This window comes from Podarcis vaucheri (assembly GCF_965113315.1).
Source record: "Podarcis vaucheri genome assembly, chromosome: 6".
In the NCBI taxonomy this organism is placed as follows: domain Eukaryota; kingdom Metazoa; phylum Chordata; class Lepidosauria; order Squamata; family Lacertidae; genus Podarcis; species Podarcis vaucheri.
In genome coordinates this window covers 5,708,186-5,728,380 of record NC_138764.1, presented here as the reverse complement: position 1 = coordinate 5,728,380, position 20,195 = coordinate 5,708,186, and the positions used below count along the sequence as shown (strand labels likewise).

At 45.2% G+C, this 20,195-nt stretch overlaps 2 protein-coding genes and 1 long non-coding RNA gene across 15 annotated transcripts in view; 2 read left to right on the top strand and 1 right to left on the bottom strand.

Moving 5' to 3' along the window:
- The first annotated feature begins 6,558 nt into the window (after positions 1-6,558).
- On the top strand, positions 6,559-12,982 carry MYOC (myocilin). Its single transcript, XM_082229098.1, has 3 exons — positions 6,559-8,146; positions 10,148-10,276; positions 11,943-12,982. The coding sequence occupies exons 1-3, from the start codon at positions 7,585-7,587 to the stop codon at positions 12,725-12,727; spliced, it is 1,476 nt and encodes a 491-aa protein (XP_082085224.1). The 5' UTR covers positions 6,559-7,584; the 3' UTR covers positions 12,728-12,982.
- Positions 12,983-12,986: 4 nt separating this feature from the next.
- On the top strand, positions 12,987-19,462 carry LOC309535735. Its single transcript, XR_014221360.1, has 3 exons — positions 12,987-14,320; positions 14,374-15,218; positions 16,267-19,462. It is a non-coding gene; the product is annotated as an uncharacterized lncRNA (long non-coding RNA).
- The window catches only part of PRRC2C (proline rich coiled-coil 2C), an 80,956-nt gene continuing 78,831 nt past the window's right edge, over positions 18,071-20,195 (bottom strand). For all 13 annotated transcript variants that reach the window (XM_082228986.1, XM_082228987.1, XM_082228995.1 and 10 more), the window contains one exon: positions 18,071-19,783. In XM_082228986.1, coding sequence (XP_082085112.1) covers positions 19,520-19,783 — 264 coding nt within the window. In that variant the 3' untranslated portion in view covers positions 18,071-19,519. The remainder of the gene's footprint in view (positions 19,784-20,195) is intronic.

Below are 20,195 nucleotides of genomic sequence, written 5' to 3'. Positions count from 1 at the left end.
GCTGCCAAATAATTAAGAGTAAGCAAGTTTACATGCCTCCTTTTAAAAAAAGGGGTCAGGCTGTTTACGTTTCAACCATTTTTAGGGGGAAAAAATAGTCTCGTACCTATACCTTAGTTAGTATACTTGGCTAGTCAGATGCAAGTAAGTTCAGGTTAAGAATATGTGAGGAGGTTCACATTTAAACTTCATTCACCCTGCATCTGGTCTGACTTTTTACCAAAACGTGAGGAGCAGCTTTGAGACTTCCAGGGACTTCAAGTTTTTCTTTTCGTTTTAGGCACAGGACAACTGCACCAAAATGACTACATAAAGACAGGTTATAAATTATGTTACTATAACATAATAAGTATCTGTTCACATCTACTCCTCTGGGTATTTATTTATTTATTTGAATAGATATAGAGACAGATATAGGTAATATAGATGCACATACACACGCACACTACTTCATGATAAAATGCACCCACACCCATCCCACCTGGTAGTATTAGTACCTCCCTGCCAATGATGCGGGTGCAAGGCAGTGGGGAGCAGCAGCAAGAGGTGGCGATGGCGCTGTGTGTGTCACACCACAGACTAGCCTGCTGCCCTCAGGTGCCCTGGTATGTTCAGTGTTTCCAGACCCAGAATCCACTTTTAACCCGAACATGCATTTGAGGACCCATTTGCATGGGGGTGGTGCTCCTGTTGTGGCCCCCCCTTGGGTCAGGCTTCAGCCCACCAGATGCAAGATCAGGGCAGCAGATGATGATACATGTTAGTCAGAGTCATCAGTTAGTGCAGGAGCAAAAAGGGAGGGATACCATTGCCTAGGACAGTGCAGTTTAGGTTTAACTAAGGTCAGACTAAGCAGGGCTTCTGGCTTTAAGACAGGTGAGGTATGGAGGCTGAGCTTTTTGTTCAGTCTGCAGCCTTTTTGCAACAATGCACTTACAACATTTTAAATTACTAGCTTGAATTCCAGGGGACTGAATACCCGTGAAATAAAGCAGGGTGAAGAAAAGAACCATGCCTTCTCTTTGAGGAACTACTTGAGACTGGTTCTTTATGTGGTGACACTTCTTTTCAATATTATTTGCATTTCTAGGCAAAAGCTACAGATTGCATTTTAGCTGGCTGAAGAAGAGCCTTTGTTAAACAAATGTTTGCTACAAGTTGAGTCTGTGCGTGCCTATGCAGCCTAAGCACAGAACTAGGCACAACTAAGTTCAGTAACGCCTTTTTCCAAGTAAGCGTGCATGGAACTTCAGTTTTAAAAACAATTGGTGTTAAAATATTTTTATATTTTTTACAGTTTTTCGCCAAAAGAAATTAGGCTAATGAATCGTTTTACCTTTTGATTTTTGTATCTTGCGGGCTGCTCTGCAAAAATGAGCTGTCACAGGGGCTTCTACACTACCTAGAGATTGGCAGTTTTGTGAGAATTCTCTGGGAGAGCTATTGCTATATTTATTAGTTGCTTTTCCACAAAGGTGAACTTCAAGCAACTTTAGAAACAAGCATTAGGAACAAGTGTAGAAACAAGAATGAAAGCAATGATAATATGTACAATAGAGCAGATTCAGTTCGGCCCACTCCACAAAAAATTAGCAGAAAAATAATGCCCCAAAGCCTGGTTTTTGCCTGGCATTAAAAACAGTGATGTTGCCAGGCATGTTTCCCTGGAGAGAGCATTCTCGAAATGGGGAGTCACCACTGAAAAAGGCCTGTTCCCATGCGACCACCTTCTTGCCTTTCCTGGAAGAGGGGTTAGTGGGGAAGGAGTACAAATCTCAGGACCTGGGTGGCAGCCTATTTTCTGCTTGACTTAAGAGCATTAGCCGTTTGGTCCGCCCTCTGATGCCATTCACCAGGCCCCACACCAAGGCACCTGCACGTGGGGCTGAGCTTCAGGAAAGGTGCCAACTCAAGCTGGGACAGTTGTACAAAAGGTGGAGCATTGTTTCCACTGGCCTTTGAAACACTTGTTGAGTGGTAATTTGTACTTGCAGTCTTAAAAGAAGAAGAAATAAAGCCACCCATTTTGGCGTAAGTATCTAATAGTACAGTCTCCCGGTAGCACAGCATGACCCAGTTCTAGCTTTCTACTGAGAAAAAAATTCTGGTTTAAGTGGAATTAACTTCCAAGCACAACTGTAACTTGAGGACTTTGTCACCTTTCTGCTTTTTAAAATTGAAATTCTGAAGCCAAATGTGCAAATAATTTCACTATGAAGAGGAAACAGTAATTAGTAGTGCAGTGTTTCAAATCCTTCCTATTGTGCATATGAATATTGTGTATATTATTGTGCATATTGTGCATAGGGAATCAGGCAACAGTCTGTTTTCCCAAGTACAGTACAGATGAACAGAAGTTAGAAAAAGAAGAGAAGTTATATCGATCCTCTTTGTGGGTTTCTATAGCTGAAATTTGTTCTCTATACTAAATCCTAGAAAAGAAATATTGCCCCCGTATTTTGCAGGCAATAAGTATAGAGAGATTAACACGCCTGCAAATAACAATAATGCAAAATTGTTTATGTAATTATTTATTTTTGGAGCTGGTTTTACATTCTGAATTTGTCTTCTGTCAATGAGCTATACTTTCAGTTATACTAAGAACTGATGTAACAAAGTTGTTTTAAAAATGTGAAGCTGTTCACACTCTCTACACCGCATGATAATATAATTTTATCAGCTGGTGTGGGGTGACTTCAGCCCTGCTTTCTGCAGGGAGTGGCTGTGTGGTCAAGTTGTTCTCCATGAGGAAGTTGGTTGCACAGCCCATTCAGCCGCTTCTCCACTGTCCCCACACTTGATGCCACCTGTTATGTCAGGTGTAGGGCAGGCGGGTATAGTTTGGGGAAAACAGCCTTGTGGGCCAAGGTAGGGTGGGCCTGGCTAAATGTGGCCCAGGACTGAAAGTTCCCCAGTGCTTCTCTAAACCCCTCATAGTTCGTTCCCTCTAAATGTAAAAGCCCTTGGTTCTTTACTTTTTCCTCTTTGGGAAAGAGTGGCATATTAGTATTGCAATCCAGTCCGTGGCCTGTTGACACTCCCTCCATGGGAGCATATCAGTCTGAATAGTGTCCAGTATTGTTCACTCTGGCTGGCAGAAGCCCTCCAAGGTCTCCAGACACGGGTCTTGCCCAGCCTTCCTACCGGGGCCTCCAGGGATTGAGCCTGGAACTATCCTACCTGCTCCATGCATGAGCTTGGCCACTGAGCCACGGCCATCGCTTTGCCTTGGACAAGTGCTGTGTGGCAGATCATATCCCCAGTAAAGGACTGGTGTGAAAACAGCCAAGTCCTGTCCATTTCTGAAAGGGAAAGAGAGAAATAATAAATGATTATTCTGTGCACTGCTGTAATTTGTATAATTTGGTATTCTTGTGATCAGAATACTGAGTAGCAAAAAGATAACAGTGAAACGCTGCTAAAGATACAATCATAGATATATGGCAGATTATGTTTGTGAGTGTGTATGAGTGAGTGACAGAAAGAGAACGAGAAGCTTTTCATTTATTGGATGTCATTCCTGGTTTCTGCTACTGATTTTAGCAAATGGGGACTTGCAGGTTTGGCTATAAATTAACAATAAACTTTCTGTGATACCATTTACTGATGTGACGTGAGTGTGGCAAGAACTTGAATTTTTTGTGGATAATCTTCTTGAAAACATTGGTGCATCACATATGGAGTGTGTTGTGTAGGTGATTATTTACATGATATGTAGCAAGCAGTGTCTGGTTAGGGAGCTGTGTGGAGGTTATAGGCGAAGGCAAAACCAGCATTTTAGGTTAGTGTGGTAGACTAGCAGACTGCAGCCTTTGGGATGGATGGGATTTCTAGGGAAATATCTGGAATTCCAAGTGGCTCAGAATAAAGCATGTCAGGCCTTGCACTCAACATCCCTGAATAGCTTCCATTCAGTTGAGGATGCAACTCAGGCCCCAGAGCTTTGAGGCTTGGCAGGTACAGTAGTTATACTGGGCCCCCGACTGCATGGCCCGCTGGGCCCAGGGCCCTTATGTTAGCAGGAACTAGATTTTGAATTGGGAACTAATAATAATAATAATAGTTGAATTTATATATTGCCCTATACCTGGAGGTCTCAGGGCAGTTCACAGAACAAAATCAAAATATAAAACCACAAAAGATATAATAAAAATAAAAACAACCCAATAACACCCCCCCCCCCGGAGATATTTTAAAAGGGCATAGGATGTCAATCTAATCAACCAAAGGTCAGGTTAAAAAGGAACGTTTTTGCCTGGTACCTAAAGGTGTATTAATGAAGCTGCCAGGCAAACCTCCCTGGGGAGAGCATTCCACAGACGGGGAGCCACTACAGAGAAGGCCTGTTCTTGTGTTGCAATCCTCCGAACCTCTCAAGGAGGAGGCACACAAAGAAGGACCTCAGAAGATGATCTCAGGGTCCAGGTAGGTTCATATGGAACGAAGCAGTCTTTGAGGTATTGCAGTCCTGAGCTGTTTAAGGCTTTATAGGTCAAAGCCAGCATTTTGAATTGGGCCTGGAAACTAATTGGTAATCAGTGCAGTCTGACCAGGAACAGTGAAATATGCTCAAACCATCTTGAGCATATTTCTGCACTGAATTCTGCGCTAGCAGAAGTTTTTGAACAATATTCAGAGGCAGCTCTACGTATAACACATTGCATTAGTCTAACCCTGAGGTTACCAGAGCATAGAGAACAGTAGTTATGCTATCCCTGCCCAGATAGGGGCATAGCTGGGCCACCAGCCAAAGCTGATGGAAGGCACTCCGGGCCACTGAGGCCACCTGAGCCTTGAGCGACAGCAAAGGATCCAGGTGTACCCCCAAGCTATGAACCTGCCCCTTCAGCGGAAGTGTAACCCCATCAAGAGCAGGCAGCCTTCCAGCCATCCGGTCTAGGGAACCACCCACTAACTGCCTCAGCCTGATCTGGATTAAGTTTGTTGCCTCTCATCCAGTCCATTATCAAGGCATTTCCACTGCCTCACCTGCAGATGTAAAGGAGAAACAGAGCTGAGTGTCATCAGCATACCGCTGACAACGTACTCCAAATCTCCGAATAACCCCACCCAGTGGTTTCCTGTAGATGTTGAACAGCATAGGGGATAGGATTGAGCCCTGAGGAACTCCACGTTGAAGGTTCCACAGGGCTGACCCTCAGGGAACGACCACTCAAGTAGGCCCAGAACCACTGCAAAGCGGTCCAACCCATCTCTAACTCAGACAGCTGCTCCAGAAGGATACTATGGTCAGTGATATCAAAAGCCGCTGAGAGGTTGAGGAGAATTAACAGGGACACATTTCCCCTGTCTCTGTCTCGACAGAGGTCATCATACAGGGTGACCAAAGCAGTTTCTGTGCCAAAATCGGGCCTAAACCCCAATTGAAATAGATCTAGAAAATGAGTTTCTTCCCAAAGTGCCTGGATCTGGTCTGCGACTACTCACTCCAGAACCCTGCCCAGGAAAGGGAGATTAGCAACTGGCCAGTAGTTAGTTGGATTTTCTGAGTCCAGGGAAGGTTTCCTAAGGAGTGGTTTTACCACTGCCTCCTTCAAACAGGCAGGGACCACCCCTCTTGTAAAGAGGCATTGATCACCTCCCTGGCCCAGCCGCTGTTCCTTCCCTGCTGGCTTTTATCAGCCAAGAGAGGCAAGGGTCTAGAGCGCAAGTCCTCGCTCTGACTGATCCCAGCACCTTGTCCACATTCTCGAGCCTTACCTACTGAAACTCATCCAGCACAAGAGGACTAGACTGTGCTCTGGACACCCCATGGGATTCATCTGCTGTAACAGCAGAGTCAAGGTCTTGGTGGATGCAGGCAATTTTATCCTCAAAATGTTTTGCAAACAATTCACATCAGCTACTGTTGGTCCCGCCACCTCCTCTGGGCCAGCCTGTAAAAGGCCCTGTCCAGTCTGAAAAAGTTCTGCCGGACGACATGATGAGGATGCCATGGAGGCTATTTTGCTGTCTTCCCTGCCACTAGGGAGGCTCCATAATGAGCTCTTACCAGTGTTTGGTTGCATTCATTTGGATCTTTCCTCCACTTGCATTCAAGCCGTCTCCCAGCTTGTTTCCTCGCCCTAAGCTCTGGAGTATACCGGGGGCCAGTCGGGCTCCACCAAGTTGGTGAGAGTGCTCAGGGGCAAACATCCAGATGTTCCAGAGGTCCCAGAGCCATTTGGAATCCCACTGGATCCATCAGCCTCCAAGGGAGGACCTTCCCAGTAGGGCCCCCCGTCTCTGCGGAGGGGAAAAGGTGCCAACAGCCTAAGTCTCAGTGGGCTTCAGGAACAGAATTTGGGAACATTCTTCCTTTCACTGAATAGCAATATTTAGAGTGCCTTCAGACTGTCACTATTTTGCAGGAGGGATTCAAGTGCATGTTGGAACTTTAGACATGAACATTTAAAGTGAGCTAAGTGCCTGTCACCCTAGTGCAATAAATCCATGGGATGACCAGGGATGGGGAGCCACAAATTTTTGCAAAGTGGCAGGGAAGTACATTGAAAAATGTGGGATGAACAGTTAACTTATGGGAAGATGTGTAAACACCCTGGAAAACAATGAAATTTAGGGTATGCAAACAGCAGCTTGAAATACAGCAAAGTCTTTGCCCCCCCCCAACCTGCCCACTGCACTTTGCAGTGCTGTCCTCATCAGAGAGGGGTGAAGGCTTCTTCAGCTGACACATAAGACTTTTTGGGTTTCCCTTCCCCTGCAACCCACCCCTAGTCAGGAAGCCGTCATCTGCTCTGACTGTCTCAAACCTGGTTCAGGTACAAAGTGAATTCAGCTAAGAAAATTTAGTTGGATTGTAGTTGGGTTGAGGAAAAAATGCATCTAAAGGCAGATTTTCCTAAAGAAACTACAGGATGGATATGGATTGTGGCTAACATCATATGTATGCAGTTTCAAAAACTAGAAGAGGGAGCACACTGGATGTGGAGTAGGCAATCGTGTGTATACCCTTAGGCTCTGTAAGGAGTGAGTGAACAAAACATCCATGCCTCACATTCCAGACTAAATCATGAGTGGGCATAACCCTTAGCATCATATTTTGTTGTACTTATTTCCATAATAACACATTTCTAAATGGTTTAATGGTTGCATATTTATGGTGTGGAATCCCAACTATCTTTAGCAGGCAAATGTTTAAAACTTCACTGCTCCAGAGCAGTTGCTTCCCTGAACCTGAACTCGCCCCACGGCCGGATGCACAGACTCTGAAAGCCATGCCCTCCGCAGACACACACGGGCGGGCGGCAGATCTGCCTCCACGCATTTTGTATGAGTTGAGGATAAGGATCCCAAGAATGGGCACTGGGTTCATATTCCCATGGAATCGTAAATGAAACACGATCCCTTTAAGAGAATTGATTCCCATTAAGTCTGTGCTGCTGCTGCCGCCCGTAGCTTCTGGCAAAGCGACCCTCTCCTGCACCTCCCTGGTTCTCAGCTGTATAAAATCGAGGTCACTAGGAGCTCAGTTTCAGAACAAGTGAGTGAGAGCTGGTGAATGCTTCTTGCACACTGTGCTTCTCAGGAAGGCTGTGTGGGCTTAGAGGCAGCAGTGAAGCCATGAAGGAGCTGGCGACTTGGTTGCTCTCAGCTTGGATGGTATGGGAAGCAGTCGGGAGCACTGCACGCCTCCACAAAGCAAACAACCAGGATGGCAGATGCATCTATTCCTTCACAGTCCCCAGTGCAAATGAAGCCAGCTGCACCGACCCTGGGGAAGTGATGGCCATTATCAGGGATCTCCAGAGGGAAAGCAACAGCCAGCACCTGGAACTGGAGGCCTCCAAAGCAAGGCTCAGTCTCCTGGAGACCCTGGTCAGCCAGCTGCATGGAAACCAAGCAGCCAGGAGTTCCTCCTTCTCTGTGGTGAGTTTCCTTCAAAAAGAGGTAGAGAGTCTGAAGAGAGAACAAGCCCAGAGGGACGCACAGGTCAGCAGGTTGGAGTACACCATCAGCAACCTGCTCCAAGACAAGTCTGACTTGCAAGAGGATAAGAAGTGGCTGGAGGAAGAGAGGAATGAGCTGGGAAGGAGGTTGCAGAACACCATGCGGGAGGTGGAGCGGCTGAGAGCCAGCCACTGTCCCCAGGCTGGAGAGGCACCCAGCAGGGACTCCCTTCAAGGTACTGTAGAAATTAAAGCTGCACCCCCCCCGCTCAGTCACCCTTTTTTCCTAAATCAAAATGCATGTCTTTTAGCCTTTCCTCATAGGAAGGAAGGAAGCTTCAAACCCTTCGTAATTTTAATTGACCTTTCCCAACTGCAGTGGGATGCCATTTTGTGAGCTGGAGGGGAGGGGAGGTAACCAGGCATGCCTAGCCTCAATCGCATTTCTTCTGAGGTTTTTATGGCATGTTGTTTTGTGCTCAATCTGTTTCTCAACTCTTCCTGAGCCTCTGCAGTCAGACCTCCTGGTCTAGTCCTGGATGGAGTATGTTTACTGCAATGACAGACATCTATACAAAATGTGAGTGATGGCTACTTAGAGATGAGAAATCGTGGGGCCTAGGTGCTTCTTGCCCGTCCCTGGCACAGAGCCATGCCCTTCCCACTTGTCTCCACTTCTTTCAACAGACGAAATGCCAGGGAGCATCAATGAACATTCCCATGTTCCTGCAAGCAGCGTGTCACCCTGTTGGTGCTGCTAAATGCCCTGTGATTTGCAGAAAGGCCCATCCCATTGAGACATGTTCCCCAGTGGTGGAGTAATCCATGGGTGACCTCAAGAAGGTATCTGAATGAGGCTAAATGGTTCTCACGGACCCCTTTCCAGGTTTGCTTAGCACAGACCTGCTTAGCACAAGGCTGGGCTTTTTACAGGCCTTTGCACTGTTGCCCCTATCACAGGGTGGCAGAAATAGGAGGGTGGGGGTGGAATGAATATAGAAGCTGGGATCTGGTGTCTGTCAGGGAATATTTTTAGAGTGGGATGCCTCCGGAGCAAAAGTAGAGCATCATTAGCATTTCAGGACATATCAGTCAGCAAGCTGGAAAATAATTATGCTACTCATGAGCAACAGTTTCCATCAAGGTAGTGGGGGGTCAGGCCAAAAAGCTTATGGCTCCTTGGAGGAAGGGTACCTGAGATTAGGAGACCTGCCAATGACTACAGAAAGAAAAGAGATGCTCAGCTAGCCTTTTTGTTTGGTTCTGGGGGTAGTTTCCAGAAAAGCAGGAAGCTCAGTAAGACACTTAATTTCAGGGTTGTGGGTTTGAGCCCACATTGCAGGGGGTTAGACTAGATGACCCTCGTGATCCCTTCCAATGCTATACTTCTATTTTTTTATTATTTGGGGTTGGGGGGATAACTGAAGTTTCAATGAAACCACTGGAACTTCAACCGATGCTGGTTTTGTTTAATTGAAGTCAAAAATGAATGAAATCTCTAATAAGGGATTTATTAATAGCAGAAAAAAATTGCAAGGGGGCACAAAGACACAAGAGGGAGGGAGGGAGGGAGGGAGGGAGGGAGAGAGAGATGAAGTACATCTGAGCGCATTTGGAGAGTGGCTGGTATCCAGTGCCCTCACTAAATGAGCGCAAGGATTTATGCACTAACAAAAAAATTAATGCTATGTTGGACACAAGCTTAAAATTTCATCAACACCAAGTGGCCTTTCTGAGCTTCCACATTTTGGGAAGCAGCAAGGCTTCACCTCTCCTTTTTCTTACCTTGGCAGTAAGAAATAAATTGGTTGCTTGAACCCACTGCCAGTCCCTTAAAAGCGGAGAAAGACTGCTTTAAATGAATCTGGCCAAGGAAAGTGGTAGGACACTACTTGTTTGATTCAATGCCTCACAAATCAGAAGCAATGTTCAGTAAATAGCTGACATAATTTAATCTCCCCTTGAATAACTTCAGTGACCCACAAGGACTTTTGACTGCTCAGAGAACTTCTCTTCCCTTCTCTCTCCTCTCCTCCCCCAGCCCTGTAGGCCTATAGCTGGAGGGGGGCTAAGGGGAGCTGCTCCCCTAAATTTTCTCTTCGTTTCCTATATTCTGTACACACAATGTTATCATCAGGAAAGCCTTTGTTTCATGGCAGACGACTCCTTTCCGTCCCCTTGGCCTTCAGGGTGTTCATTTTTCTTCCTGCCCTCTCCTTCCCTGCTTTCCTCTGCAGAGTCCAAGGGGAACACAGACACTCTGGACTACCAAGAGCTCAAATCGGAGCTGGTGGAGGTTCCTGCATCCCGCCTCTTTCAGGGAAGCCCCTCGCCTGGCCTCCCCAGCACAGAGGGGGAAGAATCAGGTACAGAGCTCTCTTGGGCAGGGGCTGGTTTCCCTGGCTTTGCTCAATGCTGGCTCCTGCCCATCTTTGTAGCACTAGTGAAAGAATCTCGCCCAAAACACCTTGTTTTGGACAGCCTCCCTTTCAGCCAGCATTCCACCAGTCCAAAGTGAAACTCTCCCTTGTCAGTTTGCCCCTTCAGAAGTGCCAGCTAGTCCTGAAAAACCACCTCTGACTGCCAGACTCCCATATATTACCTGTTTCCTTCCTTTATAAACAAACCTGGCCTGTGTGTGGAACACTACATGGAACCCAAAATCAGAGTCAGCATCGATTTTGAGTCTCCTTAGAAAGTTGGAGAACACATAGCCAGAAAATAATTATGGCTATTCTTCATCAGAACGAAATGTTGAAATGTTACACCCATTTAAGAACAAGAACAAGAAAGCCGATATACAAAGTCCCAAACCATTTTTTGTGGGGGAAGTGGAAGTGGAAGCAAAATTGAAGGATATTCACTAAATTAGAGGCAGCCACCTTCAACTGACACCACTACAAATTTATTCAGAACTTTTAAAATGAAAAGGTTTTGATTTTGAGACACAGCTTTCTCATGCAGTTTCAAAACCTAGGGGAACTTATCTCTTATTCCTCATTCTCTATCCTATTGCTAAGTAGAATAATCAGCGGCAAGAGGCAGAAATTCCCAGATTCAGCCTTTCCCAACTCTCTAATTATTATTTTTTGTATTTTTGGGGAATTTATATCCAGGCTTTTGCATACATTTTTAAGTAGCAGGAATGAGAAAGAGGCCTTGGAAAGCTGCTGCCCGTGAAAGTAGAATATATATATTTTTTTTAAAAACCAGTATTTGTTTTAATGATATTTAAACATGGAGATTCTTGAAATATTAAGCCATTTAATAGATAACCCACCCAGGTTGGTCTAAGGCAACTATAGACATCCATTCATGCTCTCCACTGGTAAAAAGATGACTGCCTTCCAAGTTAGAGTGATCACCTGTGGAAGCCGTCTGGTACAGAGGCACAGCCAGAGGTTGGCAAAATGCTCTCTTTGTGGGTCTGGCCCCAGTTGGGGCAGAATTCTTCAGCCCAATTGCCAAGAGGAGTGAGGCCTTGTCAGCATAACACCCAGCTGGCTCAGAGCTCTGCACTGGTTACCGATTTGCTGCTGGGCCAAATTCAAGGTATTATTAGCATATAAAGCCCTTGAATGCTAAGGGAGCAGTTTACCTACGAGATTAACTTCCCCCACATGCTCCCACTTGACGGCTTCGATCAGTGGAACTGACAAGTAGCACCTCTTCCCCATTGGTAAGAATGTGATTGTTGAGTGTGGCAGCACCTGCACTTTGGAATCCCCTTTCTACAACATTCCTGTTAGAGAAGCCTGCTCAGATTTGTAGAAAGTTGAGGTAATTTTAATCTGTTTTAGTGTTTTAACTTTTGTATGATTTAAAGTAGGGTTGTAAGCTTCCTTGATTTTTATTTTTTACAATCAAGTGGTGTATATATTTTATGAAGCAAGCAAACAAATGTATAAAATGCCTTTGGATTGGGGCACACTGTAAAATAGCATATTTGAAGAGTAGTCCCCCTCCCCCCCAATCTCAAGTTCAAATTCTGCTGTAGGGTGAAGTAACTGGCTTACTTATTTCCTGGAACAGGCTGTGGAGTGCTCATATCGGTTGGTGAACCAGTGACCTTCCGCAGGGCAGAGACCATTGCTGGCAAGTATGGCGTGTGGATGAGGGACCCAGAACCCATCTCTCCCTACAGCCGAGAGACAACTTGGAGAGTTGATACCGTTGGTTCGGATGTCCGCCAAGTCTTTGAGTACAACAATGTGGATCAGTTCACCAAAGGCCACCCTTCCAAAGTACATGTGCTGCCCCGATCCATGGAGAGCACTGGAGCTGTTGTTTATCGGGGTTCCCTCTACTTTCAGATGCGCAAGTCTAGAATAATGGCAAAATATGACCTGAAGACAGAAGTTATTACGGTCCAAAAGGAGCTACCCAATGCTGGCTACCACGGACAGTTTCCCTACTCATGGGGTGGATATACAGACATTGACTTTGCAGTTGATGAGATGGGGCTGTGGGTAATTTACAGCACTGAAAACGTAAAGGGTGCCATTGTGCTTTCTAAACTGGACCCAGAGACCATAGAGATTGAACAAACATGGGAAACCAACATCCGCAAGCAGTCAGTGGCAAACGCCTTCATGATTTGTGGCTCCTTGTACACCATCAGCAGCTACTCATCCCCTGAGGCCACTGTGAATTTCATCTACTCCACTAAGACAGGAACGAGTGCACCACTGAACATCCGCTTTGAGAACCGCTACAGATACAGCAGCATGGTAGATTACAATCCCACAGAAAGAAAACTCTTGGCTTGGGACAACTTCAATATGGTTGCCTATGATATCAAGCTTTCCAAGATGTGATCTACTTGGGGAGAGTGGGGAGATGCCACCTGCCAGCGAGGCTTATTTCCATGGGAAGCTTGGAGCAGGAAGTCCACATAGCCACCATTACTTTGACTAGTTGCAATATGGGGCACACAAATCATGCCAAAGTTCTCCTGACCAAGCTCTACTGAGGGAGCAGGAGCTGTGTGCAAGCTCACCCCTGTGCTTAGTGGCTGTGCTCTTGTGCAGCTGCTATGCATTTCAGTGGAGTTTAGGAAGGAGAACTTCCCATTCATTACATAAGTGTAAAGTTGCCGTTATTATATTTGGCTTCATTGTAAAGCCCAGCTTGCCTATAACAGCCTGGTGGCTGCCTCTTCATTGCAGAGAACTTAGCACCACTTTGTGGTGGGGAAAGGGGCTGCTTAACCCTTTCTCGGCCACTTCTTTTTGCCTGAAGCTTGTCTTAAACTGCTTCCTCCTGGCAGGTCAAAGTTCCAGGTTGAAGTTTTCTGTGTGTGTTAGAAACAAACAGGGGTCCAGTGTACTGGTGTAGTAAAAGCAATTGAGAGACATTTCAGAGGAGTAGAATTTGTCAGAATTATAAATCTAAGAAGTGCAGTAAGTGAATAAAAATTCAGAGCAGTCCCTGCCTGCAGGCTTGCAGTCTAAATTCCATTTAGGCTGGGGAACCTGTGATGTTTTTGGACATGCAGCTCCTATCATCCCTGATGGTCAGGGCTGGGGACAGGAAGAGGTCAGCAACAAAACAATAAATCATCCGAGGCCAGTGAAGGAAACAAACCACAGCTCTTGCCCAGTGGTCTCAGCAACTCTTTCCAGGAGGTCAGTTGCGAGGACTGAAGGTCCCTGCCTTCCCAGTGCCCACCAGGACTTCTCATCTCCAGGGTCTTTCCCACACAATGTCAGGCTGCATCTGCGCACCACGGCACCTCTCCTCTGCCTGTTTCATTTCTCTGTGTGTTCTCGGATACCAGGGGTGAAGGGAGCTGGTTGCAGCAGCAGGAGGAGGAGGAGACTCCTGTATGGAAGTCAATAAACAATTAACCCTCCAACCAGTCTTATCGGTGCAGTCATTTCTTTTCTGCAATGTTTCTTGAGGCACTCTATTTTGCTATACAGCCCTTTCCCCAAAAAACTAACGGGGTGTGCCTGGGACTTTTTAGAAACAACAAAAAAGGTTCTTTTTAAATGGATAGTACAATTTGTGGTTTGAGACCCATAACAACAAAAATTGGGTGAAGTCATACCAAACTCACATTTCAGCCTGCAATATTAATTCAGAATGGCTCTTGGCATCCAGACATCAACATAGACACCTCCACCCCAACCTCAGGAACCCTCATGCTGAGTTTGGCAATGATAACTAGAGTGCCAGTTGAACCTATGTCAAAAAATGTGCCAAGTCATGCCAAAGTGATGTTTTGGTTTGCCATCTTCATTCAAAGTCATGCCTAGGATCCAAATAATGACATAGTCTGACATCCCACCTTGGGAACTATTGCGTCAAATTTGGTGATGATATCCTAAGAGGCATCTGAACGTATAGAGACCAAGCAAAAGGACAGACAAATCATTGAACTCTGTGGTGTATGTATGCTGTGAGTTGTCCTCAGAATCATAGAATCATAGAGTTGGAATAGACCACAAGGGCCATTGAGTCAAATGCTTTGCATTTGAAGCCTGCTGGGGATCTGGTGGAAGCCTGTACTTTATGTATATAGTGAAACTGCCTTAATGCTTTGGACCTGTCAATAAAGAATGGAACTGAGTGAAAAGTTGGAGTCTGACTGTATTTCTTCCAGCACAAGATGCACTGCCACGAACCTACACGCTTGGAGGGCTGCACACGTTTGGCACATGCCGTATGTCAACAGTGTGCACTGTAAAACCTGCTCTTGCCACTCTCTTGATACTCTGGCAGTTACTGTGCTGCTGTCCTGCATTTGACTTAACTAAGTGTCCCTATGAAGACAGGAATGTTGTCTTCTTTGTGCCACATCACAGGTTTTGAAAGAAGCAGCTCCTTTCTACTAGCGGTGATGAGTTTTTGCCATTTGTCCTTCTACTCATCTGCCCACACCATGTATTTACCACTTGCCTCCAATCCCTGATCTGCCTGGCAGCACCTATTTGCTCCTAGGCTCTTCTGAATCTCAGCATTCTCACTGCCCTAGGATATCTGACGCTCCTTCCTTTAATACCTATAACAAGAGAGCATCAATATGCTTTTGTTCTGATGGAATTAACCTGGCAACGCCTTCATAAAAACTAAGAGGGCTTATTACACAAGCGTGACATCATCAAGGACTCCTACCTATCCAATCAGATTGAAACACTGATGACAAATCCACACATAATGGATCAGGATGGACACCAGGCCTGCTCTGAAGCATCTCTGCTGAGGTTAATAGAATTTAACATCTGAACTACAGTGACGTGACGTGATGGTGGATTTAAAGGGCATCCAACAACAGTCCACCTGTGACAGAATTTTGACACTGCAGTGAGTTGGGGGTCAATTTGCAAGTGCATTTGTTTTAGGGGTGCCATATTTCAAAAAGTGAAAATCCGAACACTAAAGTTGTTGGCCTTTTTTGGGGTGTGTGTGTTGCAAAGCTGTTGAGCTTTGACTACAGTAAAGTGGTTCAGTCACACAGCCTTCTGTTTAGTTTCTCTCTCTTTGTGTGTGCAATGTGTTTGACCAAAGGCCCCATGGAAACAAGTTTTGAAGAGGGATTTGAAGGAAGAGAACAAGGGGACTTCTAGTCACAAGGGACAAAAGAGCCTTGCAGATGTCTCAGGATGGAGCTGGATAAATTGTTTTGGATGAGAGGGTATGGAGAAAGGGGCAAGGGACAAATCCAGGGAGGGTTCTGAATACAAGGATGTGTCTGTACTGTGCCTGGTTTGAGAGATATCCTCAGCAGAAAGGCAATTGGACGTGAGAACTGTATCCTACTCCAATTTGCTGTCTTTGGAGCAGGTGTTTTCTACTTACAGTAGTTAAGCATGTCTTTATTTACAGTAATCATAACCATCCACTTTAGGTTCTAAACTTCATTTAACAGGCAGATATGCCTATACTGTGAGAGGCTGCAGATTTGGGGTGCCCTGAAATGGTCGAAATCACCCTGAGAGTCAAAGCCATGGCCTGCCAGAAGGACTCCTGTGCAGGTCTCCAGAAGCAGGGGCCACGCAGTGCAGGTTTACTTAGGTAGACTTAGGAGAGACAGCGTGGCACAGCAGAGGACAGGCTCTTGCACTGATGAAACAGGGGTTCAAATCCCGGGCTAGCTTGGCCAAATTTTAGTTAGTACCCAATCTGCAAAGTGAATTGACTAGAGTATTTGTGAGTGCAAATTCCAATAAGATAATTACTATATACACACAAAATCTATAGAAATTGCTATAAAAACTAGCATGTGACTGTTCAGTACGCCAAACTGGGCAGGGTGTCTTGGCACTGGCCTAACTCAAGTAACACTTGTGTTTTGGCAAAGCAGCTAAGCTCAAGTTCCAGCCACTTGAATGACTCGTTTCCCACTCCACAGGTCAGGCATCAATAGACTATCACCCAGCAGCACAGAGGGATGGATGTGAGATGTTTTTGCATGGCTCCATTAAGTCCCTGCTTTTCAGATGCCTCTCCTGCTTCCCCCAGAAATGTCCACAACTCATCCTCTCCTGAGCCAGGGGAACAACCCTGCAGATGCCAATGCCACTCTGCAACATTTCGCCAAGGTCTTCCATGCTGTCTCAGACAGGGCTGCATGCAGCAGCTCTCAGACAACTGGGTATTTTCCACCAGTGACCAGAGCCTCATTAACCCAAGCTCTCCAGCCTGTGCACGAAGAAGGCGAAACATCACCTGTCCTGAAAGATGTCTCTGTTCTCCCCCATTGTGGCTTACATGTCGGATAGATGGGAGTGGCACATCACCTCTTGTAGGCAGCTGGGCTGCGCACTCCAAAGACCCTGTGTGCAAAGCAACTGATCTAGCAGAGCATCAACCAACACCTGGAAGCTGCGCTGTCTACTCCCTTGATACAAGAAGTCTGAACCCCACATGCCAACATGGATGCTGTGCTCCTTCTCTTCCAATGCATTATATCATTTACTCATCACCTGTTTCCTCGAGCTATTTGCAAAATGAAGGTGGCCACCGATTCTCTAATAATGTGCCACCAGTTCTTGTTGCTGTGTATCCAAGGGAACAAGGTTCTCCACCTCATGTAGAACAGCTAGCCCAAATTGACCGGACTCCCACACCTGCTATTCCAGACAGCTACCTTGCCTTTTCTGGGTAATAGGAATGTGTGCCAAGTTTGAACAGGGCTGGCCTTTCCAGGGCATCATAAATTAACGGTCATTGCATTAGACCTCTTTCTTGGTCTTTTCATATTTCCTTCCTCTCTCTTCATGTGACCTTGGCTTTTGTCATGCCTCTCATTTGCTTTGTATGTCTGAGCAACATCGCTGCAGAGATGGATTCTGGAGCTGTAGAATGAACCTTCTCTTACAATATAGGTGGGTGAGCTGACTTGCAATAGTGATTTCTTACAGCATTTATCATGGATAAATTTGCTGATCTAGCTATTCTACAGGACTCTCGAGTAACTGCAAATTAGTGCAAGTTGTTGTGAGTTAAGAACCACTATTTTTAATCAATATGTTGAGGACTGGTTTTCTGGCTGCTTTTTTATGGACCACATTTCATAACTTTACATCAAACAGGAAAGAACCTGAAATTAAAACTGAAATGCTATTTGTTCCCGGTGGCCAAAGGCCAAACGAACGTTGTACAGCCTGAGATTTCTTTGTGCAGCAACCACAAGCTGCTTTTCCAACTTAAAAGAGCCCAAGAACACATCTAACAACTCTAGCTGAAGAGTTCGATCTTGAAAGAGATGAGTAACTTCCATCTTCAGCAGTTTCCCCTTATTGTTTTCAGCTCAGTCTGAAATTGTACTAAACTGCTCGGTTTGTATCTAACTAGCACATTATAACTCTGATACATTAAAGAAGGTGCCAGGTGCTGCTTTCAACCCAAACTCCTATTCTAGGTAGCCAAGCAACACTTCCAACTTTAGCACCTGCAATGCAGACTTAACTCAGGACATTCTCCTCCAGCTGCCTCAGAAGCAACCAGAGAATGCCAGCTGCCCTGGGTCCTAGTTAGTTTCCAAGCCTCAATTCAGGGTGCCGGTTTTAATCTTTAAAGTGTTTTTTTGGCTTGGGATTAGGGAACCCGAAGGGGTACTTGTCTCCATATGAACCTGACGGTGTTCTAAGTTCTTCAATAGAGGCCATTCTTTAAAGGTGAGGTGGGTGGCAAAGCATGACATTCCCAGACACTTTATGTAGAGAATATTTTTTATTAGTTTCTGTAATCAAACCCATGTAAATAAGACCTTACATATTTAATACAGTGTTACCCCTGTACAAATGAAAAAAAAGTTTAAACATTTCTAGACCAATATGGCTGTTAATTTCTGTACAATGCCAACTCACAGTACAAGTGGATATCTTTCCCCCAAAGCTGACATCACAGCTAAGTTTCCAAAAATTCAAATTATAATATTTATATAAAAAGATAACCAATAGCATTTCACTAGGCATCAATAGCAGCAACAGACTTTTCCAGCTTCTGCTGTCATCTGAACAAAATTATACACATTAGACTTTTAGCTCACTCTTCGTTCCAAAAAAATGTTGGGAAGGGGAAGAAGAAATTCTCAGAGAAAACAGTCAATTCTGCAATTGCTATGGTACGTGGTGCTCTCTTATTAACTTCCAATCATTGCCTGAAAAAGTCTTCAGTAACGTCATTAAAACAGCTCTACTATAGCACAGTCACAACTACATATAAGCAGGTATGGAGTATTTTACATTCACAGAAGTTATCATACAGTACTCTCCTACAGCTATACTACTAGAAGGATACAATTAAGAAGGCATTATTTGACTTGATTCTATTTCCCAGCACACAGTGAGCAGGAAGGAGTAGCTTTGATATAAGAATGCATTGTTTCAGAGGATGCTGTCTTGCAGCAGGTTACGTGCTTGTTGCTCTATACAGACATAAGCTGAAAACAGTTTGAAGGCCAAAGGATTCCTTCCCCCAAGTACTACTGAGCCAGAGCTCAATGTGACTGGCAATACAACTCCTAAACGGGAGTATTCTAAACTCTGCACTTTTGGTATGAACATGGGAGTCAATTTGCATCTTCCCCAGTTAATTCAGCACCATATCAAACCATAGCAGCAGCTATAGCCTGCCTTTTAGGGATATCTGATGTAGAGCATCACAGAATGAAGTGTGTGTTGGTGGGGAAAGTGAGGGTAAGTTGCTCTGTGTGACTTCTCAATTGCCTTAAATTCTCTTGTTTCATTATTAAATAACAGCATCCTCTTAGGACCCTGAGCAACATAAAACCGATTTCATTTCTGTCCAGCATAGCCTTCTTCAATCTGCCTTTCTTTTCAAAATGAAACAGCAAACAGAAGAGCATTTACCACTGGTTAATAACATGCTTCAGCAGCATTATTTTTCATTTTGCATCCTCAGAAAAACAGGTGCCCCTATACAGACAGATTACGCTCAATTCATGTGGTGGCCTGGAAGCTACAAGCCCCAAGATCTCCAGACCTTTAAAGCATGTTACCATTCATGTCTGCCAAGGCTAATTAGCAACTGTGTCTATTTATGCCATTCACAGCCTTGAAAGGGACATGCTTTGCCCTTTGGCTACAGGTTTTGCCAGTGGCATTTCACTCCCCAATTGAAAGAAATGGGCACAACACTTAGGATTTTGTTTCCTCTGTCTTGATAGCCTGAGGTTTGATTGGTCCCGTTCTAACAGGCTTGGGGGCTGTTGTGGGTGCAGGGCTTGGTTTCTCCGCCACTTTGTCCTGACATACTCCTCCTGGGGAGGAGTCTGCCATTGCCTCAGCCGCTTTACTCCCACCGTCACTCACTTTCTGCATTTTGCTTCCAGGTGGCTTGGCCTGCTGCTGTTCAGAGAAGAATCTCTGTGTTGACTGAAGGACTTCTGCTCTCTGCTTTGCCTTAATAAGAAAGAAAGTGGGTTAAATAAGAGCACAGGCCTGAAAGAAACTACTTATTCTGTGTGTTCAGGATCTGAGGGATTCAAAGTTCTCCTGGTAGTGCCTACAATAGTAACTCACACACCTTGAAATTTCTTCCACAATGTAGTTTGAATGCCAAGACAAAATCACTTCTTTTCATGCTTGGCATTTTGAATTTCTCTGGAGATCCAGTGAACCTGCAGTTCTCCAGATGTTGCTAGGAGTTGTCACTCAGCTCCCTAACCTGGAGCCTACTAGTAGTACTACAGGAATTAAAAGGAGCCGGAGTGACATTTAGGTCAGTCCCCTTGCGCAAGCCATGACCACGCTTCTTCCGCTCAAACACATTCCAGTTTGTGGTAAGTAGAAAGGCTACAACCACCACCAAGGT

Excerpts from the sequence above, each read along its gene's own strand:
- MYOC (XM_082229098.1), top strand. The coding sequence starts at position 7,585 with ATGAAGGAGCTGGCGACTTGGTTGCTCTCAGCTTGGATGGTATGGGAA. Across the intron at positions 8,147-10,147 it reads CAGCAGGGACTCCCTTCAAG|AGTCCAAGGGGAACACAGAC; the intron begins GTACTGTAGAAA and ends TTTCCTCTGCAG. Across the intron at positions 10,277-11,942 it reads CACAGAGGGGGAAGAATCAG|GCTGTGGAGTGCTCATATCG; the intron begins GTACAGAGCTCT and ends TTCCTGGAACAG.